The following is a 19,175-nucleotide window of genomic DNA, read 5'->3' as shown; positions in this document are numbered from 1 at the left end:
GCGGGGCCTCGGGGCTTTCCCTGGGAGGTGGAGTATCGGTTAACCCCTGTGTGGCTGGGCGGGCTGGAGCTCCCGCGGGCCGGAACCCCGCGAGTCGGGGCTCCCCTGCCACACCCCTCACGGGATTTAAAGCCGGGGAAAGCAAGTGGGGGCCGAGCCGCCCGAAGCCCGAACTGAGGGAGCGGGCATGAGGCGCTGTCCGTGCCGGGGGAGCCTGAGCGAGGCGGAGGCCGGGGCGCTGCCGGCGGCGACGGCCCGCATGGGCCTGGAGACGCCTCGAGGTGGGCGGCGGCGGCAGCCGGGACAGCAACGACCTGGGCCGAGTGCTGGGGGCCCGACGGGACGGCCGGAGGGGGGCGGGCCTCCAGCCTGGAGAGAGGGCTTCCACTTGCACACCGAGCCTGAAAGAACCAGCCTGGGACCGGAGGTGCGGACAGACGTTCCACAGACAGAATCCTGGACAGATGGACAAGCCGATGAGCCCGAAGCAGCTGGCTTAGGAAGCGGAGAGACGGAGGAGCTCAGCCCCGATCCAGAACCCGACATGTCCGGCCTCCAGACACATCGAAAAAGAAGCCACCACAGGCCAGAGCTGGAGATGGCCGGTCCCTGGACGGAGATTGCGACAGATGGCGTTTGGACTGGTCCAAACAGATCCGACCTCCAGGCTCAGCCAGACTGTGCCAATCTCTGCACCCAGCCAAAGGTTGATGAGCCCTGGTCAGAGCTGGAAATACTTGGGTGGCAAACGGAACAAGAGGGTATCCAACCTTGGGCTGATAATCTCCGGACTCACCTAGATGGATCCTGCCTCTCAACAAAACCAAGTGCCGATGGCTTAGGGAGAGAATTGTACGCCCATAGCTCCAAGACACCCCAGGATCCTGAAGGCTCCTGGACAGACTCACATACTGATGACTCCCCCAAACATGCAAACACTCAGACATCTTGGAAAGACCCTGGGACTGAGGGTTTCCCCACACAAGATAGACATGGTCCCTGGAGACTGCATGGCACCGATGGTCCCCAGTGTACAGCCCTTGGAACAAACTGTCTTTTAGGGGAGCCTAATGGAGATGGTTCTTTAGAAGAACCAGAACCTGAGGAGTTGGTGACTCATCCCCGTTCTCACCTGGAGTGCAGCTCCCTGTCCTCTGTCCCTCGCCTCATCATTACCCCTGAAACTCCTGAGCCTGATGCCCAACCGGTGGGACTCTCCTCCCGGATTGAGGGGGGCAGCAGTGGCGGCTTCTCCTCTGCTTCATCTTTTGATGAGTCTGAGGATGACCTGGTGACTGGGAGTGGAGGTACCAGCGATCCTGAGGATCCCTCGGGGGTGAGTGGGACTCAGCCTCTTGGCTTCTTTCCATCTCCCGCTTTGAGAGGTACCTCTCCCATCCATGACCTCCTTTGATAGCCGAGTTGTCAGAGGGTTCTCCTAGCATCTTCAACATCCCCTCCTTCCCCTTTTCCCACTTTCTCCAGTTCTGGGGTCTACAGCGAATCAATCTGGGAGGGGGGTGGTCTGATTCACTGAATGTTTTTTTTTTTTTGGTAAATCTATTTTTTGTGCCAGTACTGGAGCTTGAACTCTCAATGCCTGGGTGCTACCCCTTAGCTATTTCCACTCAAGGCTGGTGTGCTACTGCTTGAGCCACATCTTTGCTTTTTGGTGGTTAACTGGAGATAATTTCACAGACTTTCCTGCCCGGGCTGGTTTTGAATCTTGATCCTCAGATCTCAATCTCCTGAGTAGCTAGGATTTCAGGTGTGGAACCACAAGCACCCTGCTCAATTGTGTGTTTGGGTATATGTGTATTTACATAATTTTGCAGCCAGAGTCTGTAGCTTGACTTGAATCATCTGGGGAAGATGAAGAACACATTAGGGAGATGGAGTACCCTTTCTTGCCTAGATGTTTTAGTCTGGCTTCTGCCTTAAGTGGTCATGAACTTTCCTCATACCTTTGCCCGTTTTTCTATAGAATGCAATCACACACACACCCCTAACCTAAAAATGCTCAGCTTAGCCAGGGACCCACCTGATCTTCCTGTAGTCCCCAGCTCCCCAAGGACCCTGGGAACTCTTGTTTACCTCTTCCACCCTGGCCCCGAGCTCGGGTGTGGCTCTTCCCAGGTGAATCAGAAGGGCTTGCTGGACAGGTTTGGGGAGGGAGGGCGGGAAGGTTGGAGCTGATGCAGGTGTGAAAGGAAGCTTCACATGTGTCTGGGAGTGCAGTCCATCTGTCTGCCAGCTAGCCTCTGAGTCCCTAGCTGGAGTCTGCCCTCAGCGCAGTTCAGCCCAAGGGATGTGTTCATACACAGACCTACCTGGACATGCCAGTGCCCGTGCACTGAGCTGAGCCCTCAGGGGCTTTCTGCCATCACTCTTATGTCTACTCTCATCTCTTTGGCATCTAAGACCAGCTGAGCTGGAAGTGGGTGACTGATAGTAAGAATAACAGTGGGGCTGGAGGCGTGGCTACCTGGATTGCATTCAACCCCTCCCCCCAGTTGTGCCAAACAATAATAACAATGACAGAGTAATAATAACCGTGACAAAGAGTTCATGCTGACTCTTTCTCCTGCCTGACCCTGTGTAGCCTCTCTGCTCTCTGCTGTGGTTAATTTACTCTTCACAGCAGTCCTATAATGTAGATACTGTGATTAAGGTGTAGACCCTTTAAAAAATATTTATTTACCGGCTGCTGGTGGCTCACGCCTGTTAATCCTAGCTACTCAGGAGGCTGAGATCTGAGAATTGCAGTTCAAAGCCAGCCTGGGCACAAAAGTCCTTGAGACTCTTATCTCCAATAAACCACTCAGAAAACTGGAAGTGGCACTGTGGCTCAAATGGTAGAGCACTCGCCTTGAGCTAAAGAGCTGAGGACACAACCGACCAAAAAAATTATTTTATATTTTTTAGACATGTCTCCCTATGTGTCCTAGGCTGGACTTGAACTTTTGATACGCTTACAGTTCTTGGGATCACCAGGCAATATTCTAAGTGCTTTGTGTTACCTCTGAATTCAGACAGCAGCCAAGTGGGGACAGTTATCTCCATCTTACAGATAAGGAAACTGAAGTACAGAAAGGTGATGTCACTTGCTCAGGGTTCTCAGTCCTGCTTGAGTTTCAAACCTGTCATTTTTAACCCCTGTAAGGATGCAGATCCATCCCTCACTTGTCTTTTTCCCAGGCCTCCCTGTCTCTAGCTTTTCCTCATCTTTTTTTTTTTTTTTTTCTTTTGGCCATTCTTGGGGCTTGAACTCAGGGTCTGGGCACTGTCCCTGAGCTGCTTGTGCTGAAGGCTAGCACTCTACCACTAGACCCACAGCACCACTTCCGGCTTTTTCTGTGCATGTGGTACTGAGGAATCAAACCCAGAGCTTCATGCATGCTAGGCAAGCACTCTACCACTGAACCACCTTCCCAGCCCCTTCCTCATGTTTTTGGAAGCTACCTCTGTGGAGCCTGCGGGCCCCACTCTTCCTCTGGTGAGATGTCTTCCTGAGTGCTGCTCGTGCTCAGCATTGCTGTTTTTCCTGTTTTGTCTCAGGCCTCTTTCCAGTGGCCCGCCATCCCTCTCCTGACCCGCCCCTCTGCTGTAACTAACCCGAGTACATAGTGTCCAAGAACATTCTGCCACTTTCCCGCCTCCCCACCAGTCATTGCTCAAGCTCTTCCCACTGACCGCGTGCTTTTCCCTTGTTTCCTTCTCCCTTCATTTGGAAATTCCATCTGACCTCAAAACACATAGCCAGCTTCCTTCCTCTCTCCCTTCTTCCTTTCCTTCCTCCCTTCTTTTCTTTCCCTCCTCACCTTCCTGTCCTGATCAGACACTAGTCATTCTCTGAGCTCCTACTGTGTGTCTGGCTTACTGCTGGCTTTGCTGAGAGGGAGAACACGGCAGGACTGTTCTCCCAGGCTGGTGGGGAGGGAGACACAGCCCATCTCCAGACATTGGCAATTCAGCACGGGCAGGGCAGATGGCAGAAATCCAGAAAGGTGTGGGAGCCTAGAAGATAGGATTGGCCAAACCAGAGCTATCAGTAAAAGCTTCCAGGATGAGGGAACATAGTTGCTGACACTGTCCTGAACATATCTGAATACTTAACCCTTGGACCTAAGATAAAAGAGAAAGGGCAGGAGAGTCAGTGGCAAAGCAGGTTAGAGGTCCTGGATTCTATCTAGAGCTTTGTGGAAAAAAAGGAAGAAAGGAGAGGAAAAGAGGGGAAGAAGAGGGCTGGGAAGTTGGCTCAGTGATAGAGTGCTTGCCTTGCATGGGTGAGGCCCTGGGTTTGATTCCTCAGCACCACATAAGCAGAACAAAACCAGAAGTGGCGCTGTGGCTCAAGTGGTAGAACACTAGCCTTGAGTTGAAGAGCTGAGGGACAGCGCCCAGGCCCAGAGTTCAGGCCCCACGACTGACAAAAAAGAAAGAAAGAAGAAAAGATCACCTCAAATTGGGTGTCATAGTGCACACCTGTAGTTCCAACCATTTGAAGGCTGAGGCAGTAGATGCTCAAGGCCAGCCAGGGCTGCAGAGCCAGACAGTCTTGATGAATATCCTTTACTCTGAGCACTGTTTCTGGAGCATCTACTATGTGTCTATAGGCGGTGTGGTGGGGACACATATCTATGACAGTGGCATGGTCCCTTCCTGCCCTTGTGGGCTCATGGGGTCAGACCCAAGTCAGAAGGCCAGCACTGTGCTGAGTGGCATTAGGAGAGTGACTTCACCTCTCTGAGCCAGCTTCCTCCTGGGTGACACGGCTGGCCCCACTGTCTTCCCAGGGTTGTATTTTTAGGAGTAAATAGGGTATGGCACTCTGGCGTATTTGTCATTGTGTCTGGAATGTTCCAGGTGCCTAGTAAACAGGAACCTCGATTAATCATCTAGGAACAGCCTCTTCTGTCCAGCTCCAGTCCCTCCTTAGTCTCCTACCCTGGCAGCTGGTAGCTGAGATCTCTGTTGGGGGGGGGGGGAAGAGAGAGAGAGAGAGAAAGAACCCCCTTAACTCTGCAGGGTGGGGGGCAGGAGGAGGACACAACTTCCTCCTGGAGAAGACCCACCTCCCAAGACCTGCTCAGGAGACAGGTGTCTGTGTGCCTGTGGAATAGACAGTCAGATGGACTGACATACTTGCCTGCCTGAATCAGGCCCTGGCTCTTGGTTGAGGCAGTGCAGAATAATACAGCTAAATCCTGTGACTAAGTTGCTTTCTCCCTCCCTCTCCCCTCTTCCTTCCTTCCTTCCTTCCCTCCTTCCCTCCCTCCCTCTCTCTCTCTCTCTCTCTTTCTTTCTTTCTTTCTCTCTTTCTCTCTTTCTTTCTTCCTTTGTTTCCCCAGGGTTTGTGCCTGCTTAGACTGTGCTCTATCACACTCCACTGGCTTGCTTGCTTCCTTCCCTCCCCTCCCTCCCTGCCTCCCTCCCAGCCCAATAATACTTATTATTACTCACAAGAAAAGTACAAAACAAAGAACAGAGGCAGCAATACTTTCCCTACCTTTGTTCACACCATTGGTGATCTTATGATGTCTAACCTCTATGAGGTCCCCTCACCCAACAAACTTGACCACAGGAAAGGGCTCTGGTCCCAGCAAGACCCCAGGTCCACCTTGTTTTCCAGCCTTTCCCTTCCCTGGCCTCTGTCCTCAATCCAGCCTTATCTGCCCCACAGACCAAACCCTGGAAGAAGCTGAAGACGGTGCTGAAGTATTCGCCCTTTGTGGTGTCCTTCCGTAAACACTACCCTTGGGTCCAGCTCTCAGGACACGCTGGTGAGAACTGGGAGGAGGGGGGCAGAGGGTGGGCAGAGGTCTGGTCTCCCTAATTCTTAGTTTCCCTGCCTATAAAATGGCTTTGGTGAGGTGACAGTCACATCTCTTAGAGCAAGTCTGAGGAATACTCAGGCCCCAGGCCTAGGCATTTTTTAACTCAGTACCTCTCACTTGCCAGGCAGGTGCTTTACCACTTGTGCCACACCTCCAGTCTTTTGGCTTTAGAGAGTCTCACTAAATTTTACTTTTCCTGGTTGGTCTCAAACTAGACCAACCATGATCTTCCTGTTTCTGCCTCCCGAGAAGCTGCAATTACAGATGTAACAAAACTCACCGCAGCCCTGAACTGGGCATTCTTATGTCAGGCTACAGGCTAATTTGTGTGTGTGTGTGTGTGTGTGCGCGCGCGCGTGTGCGAGTGTGCGCGTGCCAATACAAGGGCTTGAACTCAGATCCTGGGCACTGAGTCTAACCATTTTCACTCAAGGCTAGTGCTCCACCACTTGAGTCATGGTTCCACTTCTGGCTTTTTTTTATTTGGAGATGAGTCCCCTAGACTTTACTGCCTGGTTGGCTTTGACCTATGCTCCTCAAACCTCAGCCTCCTGTATAACAGGTGTGAACCACCTGTATCCAAATCACTCTGCTTTTTATTCATGAGTGGCCCTGGGAAGGTTACCTTCCCTTCTTGGACCTCGCTTTTTCCATCCATTGCCATGGCTACCCAAACTCTTCGAGGACTGCTGCATGGATGGAGTCAGGCAGGGTGTTGGCTTGCAGGGAGATGGGAGTGGGCTTGGAGGGGTGGCTGGGGAGTCTCTCGAACCAGTTTCTGACTGGCCCCTTGGTCCTACTGCCTTTAGGGAATTTCCAGGCAGGGGAGGATGGTCGGATTCTGAAACGCTTCTGTCAGTGTGAGCAGCGCAGTCTGGAACAGCTGATGAGTGACCCCCTGCGGCCCTTTGTGCCTGCTTATTATGGGATGGTGCATCGTGATGGCCAGGCCTTCAATCAGATGGAGGATCTCCTGGCAGACTTTGAGGGTCCCTCCATCATGGACTGCAAGATGGGCAGCCGGTAGAGTCTGGGCAGCATTGGATGGGGTGGAGGGTGTGTGTGGGTGGGGTGAGGTGGTGTGACTCCCCTTGTTCCATCTCCCCCCCCCTCCAGTACTTGGTGTTGTTTTACTACTTAAATCCTTCTGATGGTTATGCAGAGGGATTCCTTCGTGGTCTTGATTGCTATTGTTCTCTCTCTCTCTCTCTCTCTTTCTCTCTGTGTGTGTGTGTGTGTGTGTGTGTGTGTGTGTGTGTGTGTGTGTGTGTGTGTGATTTTTTTTTTTTTTTTTTTTCCTGTCCTGGGGCTTGAACTCAGAGCCTGGGCTCTGTCCCTGAGCCTCTCTCTGCTCAAGGCTGGTACTCTACCACTTGAGCCACAGTGCCATTTCCAGCTTTTTCTGTGTAGTTTATTGGAGATAAGAGTCTCACAGACTTTACTACCTGGGCTGGCTTTGAACCGTGATCCTCAGATCTCAGGCTCCTGAGTAGCTAAGATTATAGATGTGAGCACTGGTGTCTGGCTTGTGTGTGTGTTATTTAAAAAAAAAAAAAGTTTGGGGCTGGGAAGGTGGCTCAGTGGTAGAGTGCTTGCCTTGCATGCATGAGGCCCTGGGTTCGATTCCTTAGCACCATATATGCAGAAAAAGCTGGAAGTGGCGCTGTGGCTCAAGTGGTAGAGTGCTAGCCTTGAGCTAAGAGCTAAGAGAAAGCACCCAGGCCCAGAGTTCAGCCCCCACGACCGACTCCCCCCCCCAAAAAAAAAAATTGGTGTGGGTTGTGGGGCTTGAACTTAGAACCTGGGAGATGTTCCTGAGCTTTTTCACTTAAGGCTAGTGGTCTACCACTTGAGCCACATCTCCACTTCTGGCTTTTTGGTAGTTTATTAGAGATAAGAGTCTTACAAAGTTTCCTGCCTGGTATGTATTCAAACCCTGCACCTCATATTTCATCCTGAGTAGCTATGATGACAGGCATGAGCCACTGGCACCCAGCTTTATTTACATATTCTAACCCATCATAGCTTGAACTGTGTCTTCATGTAAGGAAGGATAAACCTGCCAGCCGTGTGCCTTCTGATTTTCTTTGTCTCATCCTTGTGTGCTCAGAACCTACCTGGAAGAAGAACTGGCAAAGGCCCGGGAGAGGCCCCGGCCCCGGAAGGACATGTATGAGAAGATGGTGGCTGTGGACCCTGGAGCCCCCACCCCAGAGGAGCATGCTCAGGGCGCTGTCACCAAGCCCCGCTACATGCAGTGGAGGGAAACCGTGAGCTCTAGCTCTACACTGGGCTTCCGGATCGAGGGCATCAAGGTGAGAGCCTGCCACTGACAGCAGAACCAGACGTGGGGCTGTGCTTCCTACAGAGCAGGGGAGGCTAAGAGGCTAGAAAGACACAGCTGTGAGTGAGAAGCAGGACTTGGAGGATGGACAGGCCAGGTCTGAGGAAGACTCCACTTTTCTTTCACCCCTGTAGAGATGCTCAGATCTCAGCCTCCTGAGTAGCTAGGATTACAGGCATGAGCCAGCAATGCCCAAGAGACGTATCATCTTCTCCTCTTGCTCTTTATGGCCATGGTCAAGTCCAACCTTGTATCTTCTACTATCCTAGACTCCTTGGGCTCCTCAGCTCCTCATATCCTCTGGTCATGACCTCCAGTTCTCTAGGAAGTTCTTTCCTCTTTGCTATGAAGATTAAAGATTTCTATTTTTTCTTTTTTGCATTCCTTTTCCCCTTCTTTTTATTACTTTTAAAATAGCTATTTCAAAATGTAATTTGAACAGTCAAGAAATAAGCCAGGTGTGATGGTGCATGGCTGTAATCCCAGCACCTGGGAAGCTGAGGCCAGGAGGATTGTGATTTCAAGACCAGTCTGCACTATGAGTTTCAGGTTAAGCTAAGCTACAGAGTCAGACCTCTCTTAACAAAAGGGTGAGCTGTGATTGTAGCTCAGTGAAGAGGGCTTACCTAGTATCTGCAAGATCCTGGGTGCTACTGGAGAGAAATAAAATAATAAATAAAGCAAGCCAGGCACAACTGGCTCATGCCTGTAATCCTAGGTATTCAGTAGGCTGAGAGCTGAGGATCATGGTTCAAAGCCAGCTAGGCAAGAAAAGTCAGAGACTCTTATCTCCAACTAACCACAAAAAGCCAAAAGTGGAGCTGTGGCTCAAGTTGCCAAGAGCTAGCCTTGAGCAAAAGAGCTCAGGGACAGCTCCTAGGCCCTCAATTCAAGCCCCAGTACTGGAACCAAAAAAAAAGAAAAAGAAAAAAGAGAGAGAGAAGAAAAAAGAAAAGAGGGAAAGTGTATAGAAGCCAGACACCATGCCCCATCCCCTGTACCCTACACCCAAGTCTCCTCCAAGCCTCACATCAGCTTTAGGAAGAAGATCCAAATACACTTCCGTTTTCCAGATAGGGCACCTGAAGCTGAGCTGATTTAAGACTATCCAGTTAGAGACTGTCATAGTCACAACCAAAAGTCAGAACCCTATTCTCTAAAAGCCTGGCTGGCTAAACTGGCCCAATCAAAGTTAGGCTGAGAGCTGAGCACAGTGGGTCACACCTATAATCCTGGCTACTTGGGAAGGAAGCAGAGATTGAGAGGATTATGTTCAATGCTAGCCCAGGCAAAAAGTTCACAAGTTCTCAATAAAGAGCTGAGCATGGTAGAGTGTACCTATCATTCCAGCTATGCAGGAAGCCTAAATAGAAGAATCACAGTACAAAACAGCTGGGCATATACGCAGGATACTATTTGAAAAACACCTAAAGCCCAAAGGGCTGGATGTATGGCTGAAGTAGTCTAGAGCCTGCCTAACAACCCAAGACCTTGAGTTCAAATCCCAGTACACCTCTCCCCCAAGTTAAGACTTTGGAGCTGGGTTGAGCTGGGCCAGGCAGGTGGACTTGTTTGCCTTAAACATAGAGTAGGCATCTTGGAGGCCCATGGGGAGGGGGGCGGGCCCACAATCACAGCATTGACAACACTCCTTCACCCTTCTTGCAGAAAGCTGATGGCCACTGCAACACCAACTTCAAGAAGACGCAGGCGCTTGAGCAGGTGACGAAGGTGTTGGATGACTTTGTGGACAGGGACCATGGGATTCTGGTAAGTGGAATGTCCTTGTCTCTAAATGCAGCCACCATCTATTGTCACTTCAAGTCATTTAGCTCTGGGCCTGGGCTGCTGCTGGCATGCTTTGCTCAGAGCTCACAGTCAGCTGGTGGCTTGGCCCAGGCTGGCAGTGTCCAGCCTGGCTTGACTTGGGTGTCTGCCTGCTGGCTCATTGTCTTGGCTCAAAATGGCCATCTGTCCTGATGGAGCAGACCAGTCCAGCTGCTTCTCACCTTGGGAACAACAAGCCAAGAGAGCAGGCCTTCCTGGTACCCGGGCCTGGAATGGCTGCATTCTGTTGGGCTGGGCAGGTCATGGCACATGACTAGGCCAAACCAAAAGGAAAGGGAAAGCCCGGCACTGGTGGCTTATGCCTGCAATCCTAGTTACTCGGGAGGCTAAGATCTAAGGATCATGGTTCAAAGCCAGCCAGGGCAGGAAAGTCTGTGAGACTCTTGTCTCCAATTAACCACTCAAAAACTGGAAGTGGAGCTGTGGCTCAAAGTGGTAGAGTGCTAACCTTGAGCAAAAGAGCTCAGGGATAGTCCCCAGGCCCCAAGTTCAAGCCCCATATCAACCAAAGAGAAAAGGAAAGAGAAACAGGTCCAGCCTTTCATTGCAAGGGACTGTATAACATGCTTCACTCTTGTCTGTGCCACTCCAATGAGTCCCACCCATTTCCCACTTTGGGGAGGCCTCTAGGTGGCTGACAAGTCTCTAACCAAGACACCTATCCTTTCCCACTCAGAGAAAGTACGTGGCCCGGCTAGAAGAACTTCGAGAAGCTCTGGAGACCTCCCCCTTCTTCAGGACCCATGAGGTGCGAGCCCCTGGACACCGTGGGTGTACATGAGGGTGGTGGGCCAGGCAGCATGTGGGGACCGTGGACAGAGATAAAAGGGAGGCCCTGCTGGGTGTCGATGGCTCACGCCTGCCATCCTAGCTACTCAAGAGGCTGAGGATCGCTGTTCAAAGCTAGCTTGGGTGGGAAAGTCCATGAGACTCTCCAGTTAACCACCAGAAAACGCAAAGTGGTGTTCTGGCTCAAGTGAGCAAAAGAGTTCAGGGACAGTAGCCAGGCTGTGAGTTCAAGCCCCATAACCAACAATAAAAACAAGAGAGACCCCAAAGCTTGGCTGGGCTCCAGGACACAGACAGGAACAACTTTCATTGTTACTGAGGTATGACAGAACCACTGGAGACTGATTTTGGGGGCATACAAATCATTCCAGCTCTGACAAGAAGTTTTTTTTTTCCTTTTTGTCCTAATACTCAGGCTTGAACTCAGGGGCCTGCCCTACTGCTCAACTTTTTTGCTTATGATTAGTGCTTTACCACTTGAGCCACACCTTCAGTCTAGCATTTTGCTGGTTAAGTGGAGATAGAATCTCACAGATCTTTCTGCCCAGGCTAACTTTGAACCTCAATCCTGTGGATCTCCGCTTCCTCAGCAACGAGGAGACAGTAATTATTTATAGTGTCTGTTTTTATGTCTTCTTTATTTGGTGTCAGGCGCCATTGTTGTATCACCCACATTCCCACACCATCTTTCCTGGGAAACATACTGCTGAGAGGGGTTGGGAAATCTATGAAGAGGTGTCCTCGCCCTTGGTGAGCATCCTCTGCTCACCAGGCTCCTTCATCTGACCCTCAGCTTCTTTCCTCTCTTTCCTGATGTCCCAATCTCCCCAGAGATCCAGAGACCTGGGAGTCAGGTGGACCTAGGTTCCAATCCCAGCTTGGCCCCCTCCCTAGCCTCCCGAGCCTGGCAGCCGTTCCAGGCAGTCTCAATGTCCATACCTGGAGGACAAGGGACAACACCCCTGCCACGTGGGCAGAGAGAGGATGACAGGCAAATTCATGAGAGCCCAGCCCCGAGTAAACCATTAGTAGGTGCCAGCTGTCACTGTCATGTTTGTTTTTAAACAAATGTCACCTTTGTTATCCTTGTCCCTGCCTTCAGGCATTAAATGGCAATCACAAAGGGAAGGCCTGAGGGTTCCCTCTCAACTCTGTTGCTCTGTGCCTCTGTGTGGTTTTGCCAGTTTGGTGACGCAACTTTTTTTTTTTTTTTGGTAGTACTCGGGTTTAAACTCAGGGCTTGCCCTTGCTAGGCAGGCATTCTAATACTTGAGCCACACATCTGCTTCTGGCTTTTTTGCTAGTTCATTGGAGATAAAAGTCTCACAGATTTTTCTGTCTGGGCTGGCTTTGAACCTGGATCCTCTGATTGCAGCCTCCTGAGTAGCTAGGGTGACAGGCAGGAGCCACTGGTGCCCTGCTGTACCCTTGCTTTGTATAGAAGGAAGCACACACAGAGATTAAACCATCTCTCCAAGACAGCCCTGTGACAGTCAGTCACAGAACTCAGGCCAGCTGGGACCAAGGATCATGCCATCTACCAGCCATTTCTCCTGCCAGCCAGGGCATAAACTTAGACCTTTGCCCACTCCTTCCTCACTGTCTGTCTCTCCCCTACAGGTGGTGGGCAGCTCCCTTCTCTTTGTACATGACCACACTGGCCTGGCCAAGGTGTGGATGATCGACTTTGGCAAGACGGTGGCCCTGCCTGACCACCAGACGCTCAGCCACAGGCTGCCCTGGGCCGAGGGCAACCGAGAGGACGGCTACCTCTGGGGTCTGGACAACTTGATAGGCCTCCTTCAGGGACTGGTCCAGAGTTGACCTACCCATAAGCTGCCAGGCTCATTCATGGGATGGCACTCCTCTGGCTTGGGAGGAGCCCCAAGATTCCGTGGGAGTCTGAGCTGGTGGCACAAGACCCGTGTGTGGAAGGTCTTAAGGCCCTGGAACACTAGGCAGCAGCGGGCTCTGCTATGGTCTTGGGAAAATACCAGGTCTCCTGACCCAGGGAAGGCTTCTCCTGATAGCTGGGATGACCTGTGGCCACCCTTGTGAGCCCTTCCTGGTTCCCAGATCAGGCATCATTTACAAACATGGGGCCAAGTCTCCATTCTCTCTGGAGGCTGTCCAAGTGCTGAGTGACAGGGCAGGACACTGCAGGGCACCTGCTGACACTGCCCGGGTCTGAAGTTCCTGGGTGGGGCACAGCCATTCCCTACAGCCTGGCTCTTTGGGATCCTCCCTTTTCCTCTGAGGACTCCCCTGATCTGCCACACACCCAAATCACAGCCACCTGCCTGCTGGCACTGTGACCAGCACAACCTCATTCCTTGGTGCACCAGATCCAGCCTCTGGACTGCCTCCTCTTCCTGTCAGCCCCCTGCCCTGGGGCTTTGGGGGTCCTTCCTCTCAGCACACTGGGGCTGCAGGAAGGGGGTTTCTGAGGCCAGGGTAACAGGTTTTTTTCCTTGGGAATCCCCGTGGCCTTGCTCAGGAGGGCCCCCCCCCCCGAGGGCCCCCCCCCCCCAGTGAAAGGGCAGGTGGCCCAGAAGCACAGGTGGAGGTGCTGGCCATGACCTTGGGCCTGCAGTCCAAGGTCTACACCAAAGATTCCAGAACCTTGGGTGTGGCAGATGTGTCCACTGTTCCACGGCTGCAGCATCTGTGACTTTGGCTTCCTGGCCAAAGGGAGGACAGATGGCCACCGACTTGTTTCCCAAGCCAAGGATCTGGGCTGCAGGGCTGAGAAGATGGCCCTGTCCTTTTCTACTGATCATCTTCCTATGTATTTATAAACTAGGTAGTTGTTAGATTGGGGGGTTGGGTGGGAAGGGGTTTGAGGCAAATGGCTTCACTGCGCCTTTACCCACAACACCCCAATAAACAGGACAAAGTCAATATGGTGGGTTGTTTTTTTTTTTTTCCTTTGTATCTGGGGTATGTGGGTTCACATTCGTATTCTATGTTTTAGTGCTAGAACAGAGAAGCAGGCTCAGGGCTGACTCAGTCCACATCTTTTTATTTATTTATTTTTAATCATGATGATCAGCCTGGTGCTGGTGTCTCATGCCTGTAAGCCTACCTTCCTCAAGAAGCTGAGATCTGAGGATCATGGTTCAAAGCTAACCTGGAGAAGGAAAGACAGTGAGACTATAATTCCTACTTAAACACAAAAAAAGCTGGCAGTGGAGGTGTGGCTCATGTGATAAGCACCAGCCTTGAGCAGAAAAGCTAAGGCACAACACATGGGCCAGAGGGTGAGATGGACCAGGAGAACTCAGTGGGAAGTGTTCTATGTGGTCTTCTAAGCAGGCTGGGGTTGGGGCCCAGGCAGGAGGTACCTGTAGATGTCCAGTGAGGTGACAGTTGCTTAGAAGATGCCCCCAAGAGGCAGGTGGGGGTTATATCAGGGTGGGATGGGAAGGATGTAGGGTCTGAGTTGCGTCTCCCCGGAGAGGGGGACCAGTATTCAACTCCAGAAGGGATGGGCTTGAGACAGTGGGGGGAATCGGGGAAGGGTTTCTGAACTAAATCCACAGTTGTCACACGGGGAGAAGCTGGGGCACTTGTCCAGTGGTGACAGAGCTAAGGTGTGGTCAGGTCAGTGGCTTGACTCCCGTGATCTGAGGAGCAGGGCCTGGCCACAGAGGCCGGCCCGCACCCCACCAGTGGGCACCACATACACCCGTCCATCGGTGGCCCTTGCGGGTGAGAAGTCTGTCAGCTGCAGGTTGCTATCCCGGACTTGGTCATAGTCCCACAGCTGGTAGTGCCAACTCTTGCCTTGCTTGGAGAGAAGGAAGACGGTGCCTGGAGTGCCTTCCTCTGGTAGGGATGGTAGGTGGCTGGCTGCACCAGGCGCAGGGTGGAAAAGGCCTGGCATCTCAGGGTCCTCCAGGTAGCCGAGGCTCAGTGTACCCTGCACACCCACCAGGATGCCTAGAGGAGAACAGGAGAATAAGAGGAAGAGGAGTCGGGATATGGCTAATATCCATCATCCTACCCAGGAGGCTGAGATCTGAGGATCAAGGTTTGAAGCCAGCTGGGGCAAGAAATTCCATGAGACTCTCATCTCCAAAGAACCATCTGAAACTGAAGTGGAGCTATGGTTCCAAGTGGTACAGTGCTAGCCTTGAGCAGCAAAGCTTAAGGACAGTGCAAGGCCCTGAGTTCAAGTCCCAGTACCAGCACAAAAAGAGAAATGTTCAACTGCCTAATTTTTTTTTTTTTTGGGTCCGGTCATGGGGCCTGAACTCTGGGCCTGGGTGCTGTCCCTCAGCTCTTCAGTTCAAGGCTAGTGCTCTACCACTTGAGCCACAGCGCCACTTCCGGCTTTTTTCTTTTTGCTTATGTGGTGCTGAGGAATTGAACCCAGGGCCTCAGGCATGCAAGGCAAGCGCTCTACCAGAGCCACCTTCCCAGCCCCTCAACTGCCTAATTTTATAGGGGCTCAGCAGGCACACAGCTATGTTGAGAGTGGGGCCCAGGCATCTGATTCCACACTCCAAAGCTTCAGGCATCTGAGGCTCTGCCCTGTGGTTTAGGGCAGTGGGAGGGGGTGACACTGGAAGGAGCAAAGCCTGTCACCTCCAGCCCTGCAGGAAGAAGATGCTCAGGAAGAGCCCTCAAGGCCACAAAACCTCCATGAACAGTCTGAGCAGAGCTTCCATTCCGGCCTCCTGACATGTACAATTGTGGCCTCTTCCAAGGCAGGGGGGTAATGAGGGTGACAGGCTGCTGATGCTTCCTGAACTGGGTCACGTGCCAAGCACTGGTCACATGCTCTACTGTCACCTTCCATTTCCAGATGCGATGCACCTTTGTGGAAATCCCAAACAGAGGAGCCCTGAGGCACCTACTGCTTGCCACGTCTCATGCTTGTGTCACCCGTGGGGGACATGGGTGACCCAGCTCTGCTATGCCCCAAGTGCATGGCCTGGCTGTAGAGCATCAAGGCAAGGGCAAGAATGTGAGGAAGGCTAATGGGGGGTTGGGGAAACCCAGAGAGGGGGTACAGGGACAAAGGAGGGGATCTCACCTGCACACACTGCCCAGTGGGCCTTGTGGCCCTTCCTCAGGCATGGCTCATGATTGAAATCCTCATCGTAGCTGATGCGGATGTTAAGGACCAAAGGCCCAAGGACCCACCCTTTGTACCCCCTGCTTCCCCTGCCCACCCGTCTGCCTCCCAGGCCCTGGGATACGGGATAAGCATGGGCTGTCCAGTGATGAGGTGCTGTAGGACACGAGTTCGGTTGGGACCACCCAGGCCACCATAGATCAGCTCGGCCTGGCAGCCCAATGTCTCCTGTGCCAGCCTGCCCATGTCAGCCACTGCAGGTGAGAAAGAGAACGAGAGCGAGCTCACTATATGCCTAGCAACATGCCAAGGGCTTGCACAGGATCCATGTTTCCAACCTCAATACACCCACCAACACTTGGGGACAAATACAGAAAAGAAAGCATGAAAAGCCAACCAGTAGGCAGAGCTGGGCTTGGAACCCAGGCAGCCTGGCTCCCCAATTCAACTTGGTAACCATTCTGGCTGACTAGCCTAAGGGGAACAGGCCTGGAGAATGGCGTGAGCGGCTTTCCCCCTTATCCTACCTCTTCAGCCCCTTTTAGGGAAGACCGAGGGGAGCACTAGCTTGAAGCTCTTTCCCACTCAACTCACCAGAGAACATCTCTCCCTGGGCTGTGTAGCCTCTCTCCATGGCTACCTGTACGAGTCTCTCCAGGGAGATGCCACTGGGGGGTGACAGAAGAGTGCCAGCCATCCACAAGGCCACCAACCCGCACCTGGGAGAAACAGTCCCAGTTCCCCTTAAGCCTGTTGTCTTTATTGGACCTCTGTGTACCGTAAGGTAGAGATCAGAAGGGGTTTCCATTCCCTTCACCCAGGGCACATACTGAGGGCCTTCTTGGATGAGGGATGGCAGGTCAGCACAGAAGAGAATCCACTGCAAGTCACTCCGGAATCTGAAGGAAAAAGAAATGCCTGGATTCATAAACTTCCAGCACTGAGCATGGGAACCCATGGCTGCTCAGGAAGAGTTCAGGAGATAAGAGGATTAAGGTTCAAGGATGCACTGGTACAAGAGTGAGACCCTATCTGGAAAACAAACTAAAAGCAAAATCTAGAGGACATAGTTCAAGTGGTATATTGAGGCCTTGACTTTTTTTGTTGTCGTCGTTGATTGTGTGGTCTGAACTTTTGGGCCTGAGCACTGTCCCTGAGCTCTTCAGCTCACGGCTAGCACTCTACCACGTGAGCCACAGCAGCACTTCTGGATTTCTGGTAGTTAACTGGAGGTAAGTCTCACAGAAGTTCCTGCCTGAGCTGGCCTTGAACTGCAATCCTCAGATCTCAGCCTCCTGAGTAGCTAGGATTACAGGTGTGAGCCACTGGTGTCCAGCCAAGCCCTAACTTTAATTCCTTGTACTACCTAAATACTCCCAAATTCTCCAGCCATGTTGTACATGTGTATGTGCACACACGTGAGCACGCATGTGCACACATGGGCCAGTCCTATGGCCTATGGTCAATCTGTCTTCTCTCTTCACATACCTCCTGTATAACCTGCTTGGCAGCACTGAGGGTTCCTCTTCTCCCAGAAATCCTCAGACTCCCCCAGCTTGGATCAGTCACTCACCTCTGGATTCTATCACCACAATCCTGGTACTATGGAGATAAGTGGTGGGCCCAAAATTTGACTGCCTTTTCTACTGGACCAGGCACTGGCACATCATGGCTGATAGGCCTTAGTAGAGGATTGAGGGGTTAGGAAGGTGGCTCAGTGGTAGAGTGCTTGCCTTGCATGCATAAGACTCTGGGTTTGATTCCTCAGTACCATATAAGCAGAAAAAGCCAGAAGTGGTGCTGTGGCTCAAGTGGTAGGGTGCTAGCCTTGAGCTGAAGAGCTGAGGGACAGCACCCAGGCCCAGAATTCAGGCCCCAGGACCACCACCACCAACAACAACAAAGAATTAGAGGACAAATAAACTCTTGAGAGATAACAAGTGATCTTGGGGACAAGGTCACTGTCACCCAGATGAGCCCAAGTGGGGTGAAATGTGGAGACCCTACCGGTCCTTGTGCAGCTTAAGGAGCCTCTTCACATCTTCTCTCCCCTTGGCAACAGGGCAGGACTTCTCGAAGGCTTCTTTCAGGAGCTGACTCTTCTCGAGGCCATAGACATGAGGCGGAACAGCCCCCACGGCAGTGGGTGGAGGAGGCAGTGGAGGTGGTGGAGGGATGGGGGCCTGGACACCACAGAGAGGGAGTGAAAACGAGACATTCAAGAGATTTGTGGATAGAGGAGGTGGAAGGAGGGGGGCTCTTGGAGGGACTAGTGACTCTATGGGAAAAGGGCACTGAGAAGTCATTTTGGGGTCTTCAGGAGGCAGGATTCCCCAAAAGCGTTGGTCTCAGGGATGTAGATTGCAAAGTTTTAGAGCATCCAGATGTGGTGGCAATCTTCTTGTAATCTCAGCACCTGGGGAGATGGGAGGATCGGATGCTACATAAGAAGACCCTGTCACAAACAAAAAAAGATTAGTTAGAGTTTAGTTGCCGACTGTGGTGGTTACCCACTTATTGTGAAGGAACAAAGACTAGAACCTGAAACCATGCGACACGGACTGGGGTTGACTCAAGGAATGAGAGGCCTGAGTGGGGTCCTTAAAGCTGGAATATTTGTGCTAGGAGGCTGGGGTGAACTGGGTTATATATATTGTAAGGCTTATCTTCCCCCTTTGGAGCTGGATTCCGTTTTGTGTTATAAAGGGCCAGATCACAGCTTAGAAACCTGAGCAACTTAAACCTGAGGATCTCCAAAGCCACACAGCCCAGACCCAAGTTCAGAACCCGGGGGCTGACCTTTGAGCCAGAGGTCAAGAGGTCAAAAGGGCATCAGGCAGGGAAAACAGCCTAGCAATTAGAGGAGGTCCGGGAATCAGCCAAGAGGAAAAGTCTTGAGATTGGAGACAGCTGAGACCGCCAGACTGCGGGATGAAGTTTAGGAAGTACAAGGTGGCGCCCTCCCGCGCAAAATGGCAGCTCCGGCACCCCGTCTTTGCCACGTCACGTGGACGATCGCGCAGCGAGGGCCCACCCCTTTCGCCTACCACGTGACGCGAGCCGTGAGAAGACAGGGAAGGGGTGTTGCTTCCGAAAGACGACTTCCGGAAAACTACAGCGCGAGCAGATTGGCTAGGAACTCGTGACCTTCGCTGATTGGGCCCGTAGGCCGGGGCGCGGCGGAGCGCGGAACGCTCGCAGGGGGAGGGATTTTTCTACTGAGGCGGGAACCCAGGCGTCCTTTTGATTGGCAAGTTGGAGCCGAGGGGATGAG

At 52.2% G+C, this 19,175-nt stretch overlaps 2 protein-coding genes across 3 annotated transcripts; one reads left to right on the top strand and one right to left on the bottom strand.

The window, feature by feature from the left end:
* The first annotated feature begins 17 nt into the window (after window positions 1-17).
* Window positions 18-13,719, top strand: Itpkc (inositol-trisphosphate 3-kinase C). The gene is made up of 7 exons (XM_042667929.1): window positions 18-1,336; window positions 5,684-5,783; window positions 6,647-6,860; window positions 7,948-8,152; window positions 9,850-9,951; window positions 10,706-10,777; window positions 12,439-13,719. Exons 1-7 carry the CDS (start codon window positions 188-190, stop codon window positions 12,640-12,642), a joined length of 2,046 nt encoding a protein of 681 aa, XP_042523863.1. The 5' UTR covers window positions 18-187; the 3' UTR covers window positions 12,643-13,719.
* A 266-nt stretch (window positions 13,720-13,985) lies between these two features.
* On the bottom strand, window positions 13,986-18,937 carry CUNH19orf54 (chromosome unknown C19orf54 homolog). Of its 2 annotated transcripts, none has more exons than XM_042667950.1 (7): window positions 18,701-18,937; window positions 17,909-18,356; window positions 16,732-16,800; window positions 16,496-16,620; window positions 16,026-16,155; window positions 15,860-15,930; window positions 13,986-14,760 (listed from the first exon to the last, which is right to left on the bottom strand). In XM_042667950.1, exons 2-7 carry the CDS (start codon window positions 18,205-18,207, stop codon window positions 14,423-14,425), a joined length of 1,032 nt encoding a protein of 343 aa, XP_042523884.1. In that variant the 5' UTR covers window positions 18,208-18,356; window positions 18,701-18,937; the 3' UTR covers window positions 13,986-14,422. The 2 variants fall into 2 exon arrangements, with proteins under 2 accessions (XP_042523884.1, XP_042523885.1); XM_042667951.1 differs by having other exon boundaries at window positions 17,909-18,317.
* Between the last annotated feature and the right edge of the window lie 238 nt (window positions 18,938-19,175).

Source organism: Dipodomys spectabilis, unplaced genomic scaffold (genome assembly GCF_019054845.1).
Source record: "Dipodomys spectabilis isolate Male_0828 unplaced genomic scaffold, ASM1905484v1 ptg000422l, whole genome shotgun sequence".
NCBI classification, from domain to species: domain Eukaryota; kingdom Metazoa; phylum Chordata; class Mammalia; order Rodentia; family Heteromyidae; genus Dipodomys; species Dipodomys spectabilis.
This window is presented reverse-complemented; position numbering and strand designations above follow the sequence as displayed.